The sequence below is a fragment of the Penicillium rubens genome, assembly GCF_028828025.1.
Source record: "Penicillium rubens strain IBT 27055 chromosome Unknown utg000004l_segment0_segment0, whole genome shotgun sequence".
NCBI classification, from domain to species: Eukaryota; Fungi; Ascomycota; class Eurotiomycetes; order Eurotiales; family Aspergillaceae; genus Penicillium; species Penicillium rubens.
Window position 1 is genome coordinate 1,479,552 of NW_026890602.1, and position 14,009 is coordinate 1,493,560.

The 14,009-nt window shown below is 51.2% G+C and overlaps 5 protein-coding genes across 5 annotated transcripts; 3 read left to right on the top strand and 2 right to left on the bottom strand.

The window, feature by feature from the left end:
• Nucleotides 1-286: 286 nt before the first annotated feature.
• Nucleotides 287-5,545, bottom strand: N7525_010525 (DNA-directed RNA polymerase I core subunit RPA190; the record flags this gene model as incomplete). The annotated part of the gene is made up of 5 exons (XM_061215126.1): nt 5,295-5,545; nt 4,733-5,230; nt 1,997-4,679; nt 1,680-1,901; nt 287-1,624 (listed from the first exon to the last, which is right to left on the bottom strand). Exons 1-5 carry the CDS (start codon nt 5,477-5,479, stop codon nt 287-289), a joined length of 4,926 nt encoding a protein of 1,641 aa, XP_061067638.1. The 5' UTR covers nt 5,480-5,545.
• A 212-nt stretch (nt 5,546-5,757) lies between these two features.
• Nucleotides 5,758-7,515, top strand: N7525_010526 (U4/U6-U5 snRNP complex subunit PRP3; the record flags this gene model as incomplete). The annotated part of the gene is made up of 1 exon (XM_002561487.1): nt 5,758-7,515. The coding sequence occupies one exon, from the start codon at nt 5,758-5,760 to the stop codon at nt 7,513-7,515; it is 1,758 nt and encodes a 585-aa protein (XP_002561533.1).
• A 283-nt stretch (nt 7,516-7,798) lies between these two features.
• Nucleotides 7,799-9,814, bottom strand: N7525_010527 (RNA-binding snoRNP assembly protein NAF1; the record flags this gene model as incomplete). The annotated part of the gene is made up of 1 exon (XM_002561486.1): nt 7,799-9,814. The coding sequence occupies one exon, from the start codon at nt 9,812-9,814 to the stop codon at nt 7,799-7,801; it is 2,016 nt and encodes a 671-aa protein (XP_002561532.1).
• A 180-nt stretch (nt 9,815-9,994) lies between these two features.
• On the top strand, nt 9,995-11,937 carry N7525_010528 (dolichyl-P-Man:Man(6)GlcNAc(2)-PP-dolichol alpha-1,2-mannosyltransferase; the record flags this gene model as incomplete). Its single annotated transcript, XM_002561485.1, has 4 exons — nt 9,995-10,050; nt 10,105-10,777; nt 10,828-11,622; nt 11,683-11,937. 4 exons carry the CDS (start codon nt 9,995-9,997, stop codon nt 11,935-11,937), a joined length of 1,779 nt encoding a protein of 592 aa, XP_002561531.1.
• Nucleotides 11,938-12,439: 502 nt separating this feature from the next.
• Nucleotides 12,440-13,946, top strand: N7525_010529 (heme-dependent oxidative N-demethylase family protein; the record flags this gene model as incomplete). Its single annotated transcript, XM_002561484.1, has 5 exons — nt 12,440-12,635; nt 12,707-12,809; nt 12,869-12,921; nt 12,989-13,112; nt 13,181-13,946. 5 exons carry the CDS (start codon nt 12,440-12,442, stop codon nt 13,944-13,946), a joined length of 1,242 nt encoding a protein of 413 aa, XP_002561530.1.
• Nucleotides 13,947-14,009: the final 63 nt, after the last annotated feature.

Below are 14,009 nucleotides of genomic sequence, written 5' to 3' on the forward strand. Positions count from 1 at the left end.
GAGGTAGTCCGAGACTATTAGGTACATATGGAGAATCAAAGAAGTATAGGCCACGTTATAACATCATTACTTAGGGAAGATCTATTTATCGAACTAGTCAAGATGCTAATATGAACAGGACTTTTTGGTTCCGCTGCACAAAGACAAACTCCAGATCATCGACACATCAAAGATGAAGCGAAAACAAAAAAAAAAACGAAAAGAATAACAAGAGCTTTGCATAAATACAATATACACATGAGGGAAAAACAAGAATACACATTTCAGAACTCCGTCCAGTCAGAGACTATGCTACAGGAGCAAGAATGTCGAACGAACCAGTGCCGACGGTGCCGACACGGCCAACAACAATTCTGCTACTAGGACTCTTGAGGTTATCATTACCCCTCTCGAGCACAACGTCCTTCAGGGCACCGACAGTAGTCTCGAAACTGGCCCGAGCGAAAGCAGACGAGGCATCCTTGACCAAGCCGTTACGACTGAAGGCCTTGAAGCTACCGGACTGTGTCATCACATCACCGATCAAGTTCAAGTGACGGTTGTCAACGGAGATACTGTGACCCTTGAAAACGGCATCCATTTCGCGGACGATGGTACCACGAGCAGCTTCGACACCGTACAGGTTGAGCATGTCGTGGATGGAGTTGGTGTAGATCGAGTGGGGCTTGATGATATCCTGGTAGTCGCGCATGGCGAGAAGGTTGACACCCTCGGTGACGATGTTGGCGGGATCACCCTTCGCCTCGTCAGCCTCGACGAAGACACAGTTGCCCATGCCGGGAATACACTGGATGACGGCGAGGTGGAGAGCCTTCTCAACCAGGGGAAGGAGGAGAAGCTTAGGGGTCTCGACATCGTACTGCAGTTGGATGGTGCACGTGTTGCCCTTCTTAGGGTCGAACTTGAACTTCGTGATCTCCTCAAACTTGCCCATGACATCCTCCTCGCGCGCCTTGCTGTCTTGGGCGGTCTCGTCATCGGAATCATCCTCGGAGTCAGAGTCGGAGCCGTCCTTCATTTGCACGTCACGAGTGGCCTTGGCAGGCTTTCTGCTTTCATCTTCGTCTTCTTCTTCGTCAGGGCTGTCTTGGCGTCTGATGATATCCTGCTCGCCGTCGTCGGGTTCTTCGTAGGAGACCTGGTTGCCCCTGTTCTGAGCGCTGGCGGCCCGCTTGGCATCGTCCTCATCATCTTCATTGTCGTCGTCGGCTGGCTGGGCCTCGGAGTCGGCGCCTCTCGGTGCCTCCGCGATTCTACCGACTGAAACACCGATTTCAGGCTGAGAAGTCGTGCCCTTGACGCCCTTCTTCTCTTCGTTGCGCTTCTTGAGCTCAGCCTTGGTGAGTCTCACCAACCGAGGGATGAGCTTGGATTCCAGAGCAACCAGAACATCCTTTGTCTCAATGGCGTATTCCTTGGTGTATTCTTCAGACGGGAAGAAGTCGATCTCGATGTCGTAGATCTTAGCCTTGGAGTGGCCAATGCCCGAGCCAATGCGTTCCCTGACTTGCACCTTGTCAACGAGTTCAGCAATGCTCAGTTTGCTGATAGCCTTGGCGAATTTCTCCGAGTCCTCTTTAGAGATCTCCTCGTTCAGAAGAAGAGTCATCGTAGGCGTCATAATCTTGGCACTTGCAGTCATAACAATTTCACGTAAACCGGGGGATACCCAATGTGACGTTCTTTGCCGAGTGGCCAGCCAAATGGAAGGTGTTGAGAGTCATCTGTGTGGACGGCTCTCCGACGGATTGACCGGCCATAATTCCGACCGCCTCACCGGGGTCAATGATGGACTTCATGTACTTCATGTTCATCAAGGCCTCGAAGGTCTTCTTGGTAACCTTGCCCTCGATGTTCTTCTTCTTGTCTTTAATGAGCTTGTTCTTGTTGACATCCGCGTACTATTTTCAAAAGTTGTTAGCATGGCAAAGAATATTGGGGAAGAGATAGCGAGTCCATACCTTCTTTAGCTCCTGGGCAAATGCTTCAGATGTACTTCCGAGGTTTCCTCCAGGGGGAAGTGAGACAATACAGGGTCCACAGCATCAATCTTTCCGGTCTTGCGGACCGCTTTCATAGCATCCTTGTGCCAAGTCGTAACATCCTCCTTCGCCAATTTGTGGTAATCATCTGCTTGGACTTGCTTGGAAATGGAGATGTGGTTCTGAGCAAGGAAGTCAAAGTCGTTCAGGTGCACTTGTTTGGTGATATCGAGACCGTCCTCTCCGTACAAGAACTGAACAACGGAGCCATCTGACGCTTCACGAACAGAGGAGTCGTACTCGGCCTTGAGGCCTTCCATACCCTTGATCAAACAACGTTGCAGGTAACCAGATCTAGATGTCTTGACAGCAGTATCAATCAGGCCCTCACGACCAGCCATGGCGTGGAAGTAGTATTCTTGAGGCTTGATTCCGGTCAAGAAACGACCAGAGACGTAACCACCAGCCATCGGGTGTGTTTCGAAGGCCTTGAATGACGGAAGAGTCTTTCCACTGATCATGAGTGGTACACGGCGACCTTCAAGAACCTGCTGGCCGAGATTACAAGAAATCAGGTTGGCGTTAACGCCTGATCCCTTGGCTCCAGATATCGTCATAGACTGCATTTGGTTCCAGGGGAAAGGCTTAGCGAGGCCGGATGGGAGACACGCGCTGGTGATTTCAGAAGAGAGCTTGGCAGACCGGGCGTTAGAAACGCTATCCAGGCCACTTTGCTTGTCGTCATCGCGAAGAACCTCCTCCAGTCGGCGGTTCAACTCGGCGGTCTGGTCACCAGGAACCTGGTCCAAGGTCACATACTTCAGAGCAACTTCGCGACCCATCTGGGGAGCAGTGGCCAACTTCTCCTTGCGGATACGGTCACCTTCCTTGGTCAATCGAAGATCATCGATACCACAACTGAAGCCCCGCAGGTTCAGGACGCGAGTGAGGAGTCTTCCAAGGATACCGATGAGCTTGCCAGCAGTGCTGTATCCATAAACTTCATGGACGGCATCAATGAGACCGCCGGCGGTGGGACCGAGCTGTTTCTTATCGAGAATACCACAAAGGTACTCTCCATCCTGGAAGATAACCTCATCTTCTTCGTTGCCCTTGCCCCATCGTTCGCCAGGGGTTGAAGACTTGCTCTTCAAGGTCAAACCACCTCGCTCTGGGGGTTGGATGTTCTTGAGGATTGTCGTGATGATCTGCTTTCCGGTCCATAGGCACTTAGGCTTTCGCATGGCAGGCTCGACCAGTTGGATCCGGTCACTGACGATATGCGAATGTTCTGGTCTCAAGCAACTGTACAACAACTGGTGATAATCCTCCTCGTCATAGAAGCTGTCACGGCACGTAACCCACGTTCCCATGGAAATATGATCTTGAATCAGACCTCTCAGCGGTTTGCCTGATGTGGCAACGAGATACTGGTGGTCGGCGTCTGCCAACATTCTGGCTTCGGCTTGAGCAAGCTCATTTTGAGGGAAATGCATGTTCATCTCGTCACCATCGAAATCGGCGTTGTAGGTGTTACAATTGGCGTAGTGCATGCGGATAACCCGCTCATTGGGAAGGACACGAGCCTTGTGACCCATTATGGAGGGTTTGTGCAGAGTGGGCTGACGGTTCATCAAGACGTAATCACCAGTGGTGAGATGACGGTAGACCTTCTTGTTGCGCGAACCTTTCTGGCGCCAATTTGACGGCGCGAGTAGTTGGTTGGCAAGAGCTGTCCGCTCTTCCAGGTTCTTGAACTTGAGGTTGATGACTTGTCCATTCTCGTTCTCGATGGAAGAGGCTCCAGGGTATTTGTCGGGACCGTTGATAACAGCCTCCTTCAACTCCCAGAAGTTGTGGTTTGTCACAGGTTCAGGGAAAGTCAACTTCTTGGCGAAGACAAGGGGTACACCAATCTCGTTGGGTTCGATGTTGGGATCGGGTGAGATAACACTACGAGCAGCAAAGTTGACACGCTTGCCCATCATGTTCTTTCGGAAGAGACCTTCCTTCTTCTCCAGAATCTGCTTGATACCGTTCGGCTGTGATAAGGCAGCTGATCCGGTGACCGAGGTACGATCGCGGTCAATCAAACCGTTGACCACATCTTGGAGTTGAACGATAGCTTGAAGGAGATCACTGTAGTTCCGCGCACGGGACATGGTCTTCTCTTCCTCGTTTTGGATCTCCTTGCTGATTTGGTTGATGGTGTCACAGCCCTTCAAAATCGCATTGAACGAAGTGTTTTGCTGTGCTTCCATGACTGTTCCGGCACCCTGCTGGACTGCCGGGCGGTACTTGTTTGGCGGCACCAGAATACTCTTGATGAAGAACGTGTCTGCCGATATAGCTTTCACTCCCTTGGGCACAGGCCGAGAATTGTAGACAAGCTGCAGGATCTCACTTTCCTTCTGGAAGAGAAGATGAAGAGCTCCATAGACTTCGGAGGAAGACATGAATTCTTGACCAGTGGATCCTTGTGCCTCCTGCACGACAGCCACACCACGGCGGATTTCCTCTTCGGCTCCGTGGACCTCAGAAACAGTATTCTTGGACTTGGCGTTCCTTTCTTGCTCGAGAAGGACCATGGTATTCGGTGCCTGGAATCCTCCTTGCAGCATTGCAAGCTTCTGCTTCTCGGGTAATTGCTTTCGGAAAATTTTGTTGTAGCGGTCCTTTTTATAGGAGGGGGATACTCTGCATAATGTTAGCCGGGGAAGCCAACGTCAGGGTCGAGGAATATAACGTACCCGCTGCAGCCGACACATTTCTTGAATCCGTTGATATCCTTGAAGAAGGCTTTGATCAACTCCCGTCTGGCTTCTGCGGCAATAGGGTTCTGTCCGCCAGGCATCAATCCGTCCAATTTGCCCTCCTTCTTGGCTTCGCGGATGCGCCGAGTGACATAATCAGCCCTCTTTTGCATGTAGTCATCATCATCGGGATCGTCTGAGTCGTCCGAATCGTCTTCCTTGCCCTTGGTGGCCTTTGATTTGGCACCTTTGACGGCTCCCATCGCATCGACAACAGCGACTTCGTCGACCAATCCATATTGCAGAAGGCGCAATTTGCAGGTGTACATGTTGACCTGGTTGCGACCCATCTGCAAGCGAAGACAGTACACACATTGTGCTCGCAGGAGGCGGAAGATGTGATCGAAGAAGGTGACATTATAGAAGGGTACTGGCAGCTCAATGTGTCCAGGATGTCCGGTACAAGTGAAAGAGTTCTGGCGACAGGTAGTGCATCTGTAGAATAAGAAAATCTCTCACGTTAAAGATTGAACAGTATACTGATCGATTCAAGACTTACACATGATCTCCCCAAGCTCCCATAGCAGGGTCTTGAAGACCACCAGGAACAGGATTGTTAAATGAATCCAAAGTCGGAGTATTGTGAATTCTTTTCACCGAGAGAGCTTTAATCTCTTCCTCGGAGTAGACATTGAAGTCGACCCCATTAATGGTCGAGGCGACCGGGCGCGCAAAAGTTGCCATTGTAGCCTGCAGCTCCTTGAGCAACAGAAAACGCTGGCGCACGAAATCAAAGTGCTCGGATTCAGACCTCCAAGTGCTTTTAGTTCTGGAGCGAACTTTTTTTTTTCCGGAGGAGCAACTTCTTTTCTGCCCGACTCCACCGCCTTACCCTTTTTGGGTTTCTGCGTGGACTACTCTTGTCATGCACAATTCCTGCTGCTTGTCTATCCTTCGCTCATTCCACGTTTTTCTATTTTCCTATCGCCTGGAGACCGAGTGCGTGTGAAGCCATCTACATCATGGCCGACGCATCGGGTAACGCGCTGAAGCGTCCTCACCCTGAGGATCAACACGACAACTCCCAGAAGAGGACCCGCTCCAACCATGGGTCCCCAGTACCAGGTCAAGGAGGTGCTGCCCCGGGCAAGCCAGATATTGCGAAAATCATGGCAGAAGCAAGGGCAAAGGCAGAAGCTGTGCGCGCTCGTCTACAGGCGCACGGTGGTGTGAGAGCGACACCAACGCCGCCAGCACCTCCAGGACCTCCAGCACCACCCGCACCACCCGCACCGGATTCTGCAAGTCCTCCCCCGCCACCACCTGCTCCTGGGATGTCGAAGCTAGAACAAATGAAAGCTCGAGTCGCTGCAGCTACTCAACGAGCCAGCGCCCCCTCTCAGCCACGACCCAGTGCACCCGTACCGTCCTATCAACCACCGGCGCACGACGACGAGGGCATGTCCAAGGCTCGCGGTGGTCTGGATGTTGGCCTTCATCCTGCGCTTCTCTCTGACACTACCCCGGAATATCGTGGTGCGAATGGGCGACAGACCAAACCAAAACGTGCCGGTGGGCCCCAGCTTGATCTGTCTGGTCCATCTGTCGAGGAAATCAAGAATAACCCTTACTTCGACCCTGCTATCAACCCCAAAGCAACGATTGCAAAGCCCCGAAAAACGCGAGAACTCCTTTTCAATCAGAAGGGCAAATACATCCAACAGGCAGCGGCACTACGCAGACAGGCACAGCTGGAAGCTATGAAGAAAAGAATTGCAGAGAAATCGCGACAGGCTGGACTTGACGAGGACATCGATGTGGAGAAAGCGTTCCTTGTTCCTGCTCCGCCCGCTGTAGAGTGGTGGGATGCAAAGTTAGTTGATGGCAGCGACTATGACGCAATTGATCACCAGGAAAACATCAAACTTGATACCCTCAACAGCTATGTCCAGCATCCTATTGAGCTGGAACCTCCGCAAGAAAAGCACATGCCTGCGCAAAAGCCCATGTTCCTTACGCCGAAAGAACAAGCCAAGGTTCGGCGGCAGCGACGCATGGCAGATTTGAAGGAACAGCAAGCGAAGATCAGACTGGGACTTGAGGAAGCACCGCCTCCAAAGGTCAAGAAATCCAATCTCATGCGGGTGTTGGGAGAACAAGCTGTGAAGGATCCCACGGCTGTGGAAGCTCGCGTGACCAGGGAGATCGCAGATCGGAAGGAGGCGCACGAGATGGCGAACGAAGAGCGCAAACTGACTAAGGAGCAACGGCGCGAGAAGTTGGAAGCTCAGAAGGAAAAGGACGCCTCTTTGGGTATCTTCCAATCTGTGTATCGAATTGACAGTCTGGCGAGCGGCCGGAACCGCTTCAAGATCGGCAAAAACGCAGAGCAAAATAATCTGACGGGCATGTGTGTCATGCATCCACGGTTCAACCTGGTGATTGTCGAGGGCGGCCAGCACTCCATCAAAAATTACCGAAAGCTGATGTTGAACCGCATTGATTGGACCGAAAACCCTGGATCTGATCGAGTACCTGCAGACAGCCCCGAAGCTAAGGTTTCCTGGTTATCCACTGAAGATGATAAAGGAGAGCCTCGGGACTTCAGCGCGAATACATGTAATCTCCTATGGGAAGGTCAGACCAAAGGCCGGGCCTTCAGGAAATGGTTTGGTGCTCGTATCTGTGAAACAGACTCTGCTGCCAAAGCAGCCCTGTCCCGAGCCAAGATGGAGAACTTCTGGACACTGGCGAAGAGTGCCAAGCCAGCTGAATATTAACGTTTCCTACGGCTGATAATCAAAGTCTAGGTCTATTGTACTTTTACAGATAGCGAATTTGCTTCATAGCCATTATCATTCATATGCATGATGCTCCAAGACTTTTATTGTCTACTGTCCCATTAGGCACCGTAAATTGTTCAAAACAGACACTCAATTAGAGCTATGAAAAACTTTTAATCGAACACAAAATTTCCATGCCCACATAAACCCCGCTCCGTATGCAAAGCAAATATTTTGTTACTAGGATATCACAGAAGAACATATATGGAAAACAAAGTTATCAGGAAGGAGGAGGACCCTGGTTCCCGCCGCTCAGGTTTCGCAGCAGATCCAGCTGGGCTTTAACTTGGTCAAAGTTCATAGCTGGAGTTTGGGCCTGGGAAGGCTGATGCTGTTGCTGTTGAGGCTGGGGCTGTTGGTAATGCTGTTGAGACTGTTGGTAAAGCTGCTGGTGTTGCAAAAGCTGCAGGAATTGTTGCTGCTGTTGTTGCTGCAACATAGCCATGGATTGAGGATTGAATTGAGAAGCACCCTGTTGAACGTTCTGGAAGTTATTGGGTTGCGGCTGTTGAAAGGCCGGATATGGGGAGAACTGGAAGGGCATCGGTGGCTGCGCTCCACCTTGGCCGAATTGCGGCTGTTGCGGGTTCTGGGCTTGCTGTTGTGCGTATTGCGCATACGCGGCGAAGGGCTGGGGAACCCCGTATGGCTGCTGTGGTTGCTGGTACATTGGCTGGCCGTAGGGAGCAGCGGGCTGGGCTTGAGGTTGAGGCTGAGACTCCTGGGTCGAACCGGTGGCCTGCTGAGGCCGACGATCCTGGTCCCACTCCCTTCCTCCGCGTCCGCCTCTGCCTCGTCCTCCGCGTCCACGGTCACCCCGGCCGCGGCCTCTTCCGCCACGGAACCCGCCACGCTCGTTGCCTTCAACTGGTGGCTCGCGAGTATTCATCATCTCGTAGAGGTTGGTAGGGCGGGCAAGAGGGGTGTAGCCCTCCTCAGCTCCGGCATCATCGTAGTTGAGCTCGGTCTGGCTCAATTTTGAAGGTCCTGGGGCTGGCTTCTTGCCTTTGGGGCCTTCTCTGGCTTCCTTTCGCTCCTGTCTCTTCTGCTTCAGTTTCCGCTTGTATTCAGCTTCCGCCTCATCGTCAGAGAATTCCATCTCTTCTTCGGCGATTTCCTCGTCATGGAAGTTGGAGGCGTCACTTCCCTTCATGCCCTTGAGCGGCTGGGTGAACACGAAGGTGGAGTGCTCCTCAACATAGAAAATATCCTTGCCCTTGACTAAGCCTTTCTCCTGAACTTCGGCGGCTGTGGCGAACGCGACGGTATACAGAGGATTCTCCACTCTGCCCAGGGTCTCTGCTACTACACCCGTGATCTGGCGATCTTCAGAGCAGAGCAAGGAGCCCGACTCGAGTACCTGATATTCTCCAGAGGTATTGGCCTCGATAAGAACATTGTTGTCGATAGCCGCATGAACTTTGCCGAGGAACACAATCTTCATCTCCGGGGTGATATTAACGTCAGGGACAGGCAGGATCTCCTGTTCGATCTCGTTGGTGGTCCGCAGTTGTCCGCCTGGTTTTCCCTTGCCGTCTCCCTCGTCATCAGAGCCACCTTCCGCCCGCATGAGAATCTGTGCTTGCTCCTCGGGGCTGAGGATGGGGTAGTCTTCATCGTCGCTATCATCGGAGTCCGAGGAATCAGAGCTGTCTGAAGATGACTCGTACGGGGAAGAGTCAACCTCCCACTCAGGGTGCTCCTCTTCGTTGTCGTTGCCAGCCTGGCCAGTGGCTTCGATCATATTGTGCTCGCGGGTATATTGCCCGACATCCATAGCTTCGCCGAGGGGAGCAGTGGGTTCAATTTTAATTTGGTTCGCCTCTGTCTCCTCCTTAATAACTGCCTCGGTGGGCTCGGCCTGAGAGGTGTGCTGGGTTTCCTCTCGCTTGGTTTCTGTTTCGGACTCTTGGTGGTTCACATGTTGATCTTGCTCTCGCTTAATTGTGTGTTCGGTCAACTGCGAGCCAGTTTCTTGTTCGGAGGGGTGGTGGATAAGGTTCAACCCGGGGATCATATTGCTTGGCTTGGAGGAAGTGGAAGGTTCAGCTTCACTGTTTCCAGCATTCAAGCTGGTTGTACCCATCTCTGGTGTACCTGCAGCCAAGGGAGTGTTATAGAAATCGCTGCCGTTGTCTGGGGTCCCTGCGATAGGCGTCTCGATAAGACAGGGTTTTTTCGGGGCAGGGCCTTCCCCAGCACCTGTGTCATTTGAGGGGTTCTGATGTCCGTCCATACTGAATCTTCAATACAAATATCTATTGAATAAAAACCAGTTCAACTCGAAAGATCAAAAGTCGGACGGGAAACTTTTTTTATTTTGCCAGACTCCGCATGGGCGGTCAACGAGGTCTTATCGGTTATCGCAGCTCTGTCGCCCTTCAACTTACCTGCATAGCTAACTCCAACTTGCAAGATGGCAGGGAACGACAATGCATTGGGTGATGCCCATAAACCTCGGACAAAGAAGCAGTATGTGTATGGAGCTTGTGGGGTCAAACATGAATGAAGCTAACCTATGCATAGACCCCCACCAGCTCCCTTCTACATTCCCCTCAACATCACTCTCTACCTTTGCCTAATTGCCAACACTCTCGCCGCAATATTCTCCCCAATTCAAGATTGTGATGAGGTGTTCAATTTTTGGGAACCTACACATTATCTGCAACATGGATATGGTCTTCAAACCTGGGAATATTCCCCGGTTTATTCTATCCGGAGCTGGCTCTACGTGTCCCTCCATGCTGCTGTAGGCAAGATCGGGTCTTTGGTGGTCCACAGCAAGGCAGCTGAATTCTATACAATTCGCCTATCTCTTGCATTTATGTGCGCCGCCTGCCAGACTCGACTGTACTCTGCGATATGTCGTACACTCAGTCCCCGCATCGGTCTCTTGTTTGTCATGATCATCACACTGAGCCCTGGCATGTTTCATGCTTCGACCGCCTTTTTGCCCTCTAGTTTTACCATGTATATGTCTATGCTCGGTCTAGCTTCGTTCCTGGATTGGAAGAATGGCCGGAAAACAGCGCAGGGCATCATGTGGTTTGGGCTGGGAACAATTGTTGGGTGGCCCTTTGCTGGTGTTCTCATTGTCCCTTTTTTGGCTGAGGACGCTATTGTTAGTTTCATGTCTGGATCTGTTGGGTCACTAGTGTACAATGTCTTTGATGGCATCATCCGTTGTTTGTCAATTCTGGTATGTGACATTCCACTTGGTGTCAATGTCTTTACTAAGATGTATCACAGGCTCTTGAAGTTGCAGTTGACTACGCTTTCTTTCGGAAGCTCGTCCTCGTGCCTTGGAACATTGTTGCATACAACATTTTAGGAGGAGAAGGTAAGGGACCGGATATCTTTGGAACTGAGCCGTGGAGTTTCTATATTCGAAACCTCTTGCTCAACTTCAATGTCTGGTTTGTTCTCGCCATGCTATCCGCGCCCCTTCTGCTTTTCCAGATCGTTTTTCGATCACACACTACCTCCTTGCAGACCTCATTGCGGTCCATGACCCTGGTCGCTCCATTCTATATGTGGTTCGGGATTTTCTCAGTCCAACCACACAAGGAAGAGCGGTTTATGTACCCAGCATACCCGTTTCTGGCACTCAGCGCAGCTTTGAGCTTCCATATTATCCTGACCTACCTTGGCTCTACTAACCAGAAGGAACTGATCGGCCGCGTACCAACTAAACTGAAGGTTGCAGCAGCCATGTCGGTTGTCCTAGTTGGTCTGAATGCCGGCATGCTGCGCACTCTAGGGATGGTTACGGCTTATAACGCTCCGTTGAAGGTGTTCGAGCCCCTACAGAGTGTGGATATCGCGCAGGCAGGAGACTCGGTGTGTTTCGGTAAGGAGTGGTATCGCTTCCCGTCCTCATATTTCCTTCCCAACGACATGCGCGCCAAGTTCATCCGAAGTGAATTCAGAGGACTACTTCCGGGCGAGTTCCCAGACGCACCGAGTTATCTTGGGCGTCTGGATGGTGCCTCACAGATCCCGTCTGGCATGAATGATCTCAACATCGAGGACCCTAGCAAATACGTAAGTGTCTCAGTGTGGCATTGGAGCGATTATTCTGTCTCTTTGCTGACTTTATAACAGACGGATATCTCTCAGTGTTCTTTCCTGGCTGACTCTTACTTCCCTGGTCACGATGCAACCGAGCTAGAGCCTCATTACCTCCTAGACAAGGCGCAGTGGGAAACGCTTTCCTGCGCGAGCTTCCTCGATGCGTCTCAAACAGGTCTGCTGGGTCGGTTGATCTGGATCCCTGATTTCCCAGTCATCCCGGCTCGCTTCCGACGCAAATGGGGAGAATACTGTCTTCTCCAACGAAGAGTGCCAGGCCATATATAGATTCCGGAACAAAAGCCTCTAGAATAATTATGTAAGATGAACACGGGATTCGCTCGCATCTAATGCAAGCAGATAATCAACACATGAGGCTATCAATACAAGTGTAGCGTCATCTTTCCCAATCGGGACAAAATATCCCTATGAACTTTTGGCTTTTCTCCGCAAATAACCCTCACTCCGCTCCACCTGACACCAACAACAGACAATCCACGGACAGAGATCATGCAGTCCCGGATCTGAAAGCTCGAAAAAGACGGCGTCCCCTCTTCCCCAGATAAGATAGTGTCTATCCTCAGCCACAATGAATATGTCGGCCGAAGACGTCCTATCTCGTATCGGATTAACACTGTATCTCGCATGACAGAACCATCTACGTATACAGTTAATAACCTTCTCCGCATTTTAGACTTGATAAGGGCGGTCCGATTTGCGCTATAGTATATACTAAAACAACTTTTTATTCCTCGAGCTAGGTACTGTCTAGAAGTAACTCGCCACAACCATGTCGATAGCTGAATCCCTATGGGGAACTATCTTGTCGGCCCCGACGAAGAAAGTTGCGGATGCCTCTCTCATCCTCAGTATCTGTGTCTGGCTTGTTATCTTGGTCTCCCGCAAGTGGGCAGCCAGAGCTTCGAGAAGTGATCTAGAGAAACCCACTGCAGCTGTGAGAGGGAAGGTAACCAGGCCACCGGGTGGTAAGTAAATGAGGGATATCAGCACATACAAGAATGAGGAAGACTCACTGGCTATTGCTGCATACATGTAGAATGGACTCCATCGGATTTCAAACGGCCAACAGCAGCCCCATACCCAGAATGGGATGTCCACTCGACAAAGCCAATTTCCTACCGGCCATTTAGATATGGCCCGTATGTTGAACAAATCCATTGAAGGATATTTCTGGCTGTCTTCTAACCTTTTCTGGCAGGAAGTACTACATCACGCTGGGTCTAAGGAGCATGAAATGGGACGAATGGATCGGTGGGTTGTTCTTCGATAGTCAGATCCAACCAGCCCATTGACCATTGACCTTATACCCCGAACACAGAGCTCGACAACCATTATCTGAAATACCATGCCGACAAAGCACGCCGCATCAAAGAGCGCGGGAAAAAATGCTGCCATACAGCACCAGAGGCAATGGATGCTGCGATCGAACTACTGGAAGAACTGTAAGGGCAATCAAAGCATGCCCATGCCCACCCATTTCCAAGAACCCCCCTAACACCCCTCCCACCAGATGCGCCTACCTCCCCGAAAGATACCCAAGCATGTTCACCAAGACCACAACGGGAATAACCAACAAAGTAACAAACGAAACCTTCAACATAACCCAACGCCCACTCCCGGAAGACCCAATGGCGACAGCAGCGCGGCTCGTCCAAGACGACCTAGCGCTCATGATCGAGCGAGCAGACGGCGAATACTACCTTTTAGCCGGGGCGATCCTGCTAGCGGGGTTTTGGCGACTGAGCGACAAATTCGGGATGCGACTATCTGAAATCCACACATCAGGCGACGTGCCGCAATTCAAGAGCAAGCTGGAGAAAGGGATGGTGAATTTCTTCCGGCGCTTACGGCCCGAAGAGCCTGTTCTGCGGAATAACTATTTCATTCAGGTGGACGATAACCTGGCGTGGTCGCATAGTATTGGGTCTGAGGATGCGGAGACGGTGTCGTGGAATACGGCGGAGAAGAACCGCGCTATTGAGAATCATTTCTTTCGCTCGGAGAGGCAGTCGCTGAGGAGATTGCCGAGATCTGGCGCGGTGGTTTTTACCATTCGGACTTATTTTGAGCCTATTACTGCCATTGTTGAGGAGCCTTATGTCCCTGGGCGTTTGGTGGATGCGATCAGGAGTTGGGGGGATGATGTTGGTCGGTATAAGGGAAAGGAGAAGTATCAGGATGTTTTGTTGGAGTATTTGGATGAGAAGCATAGAATGCAGGTTGAGGGGGGTTTGGAGCTTGAGAGGGAGGATGAGGTTAGGAGTTATCCTCTTTGAGTGCGATGTGGTTATGATTTTTCATGAATGATGTGTTTTTGTTTGTTCGATTATTTGGATGTT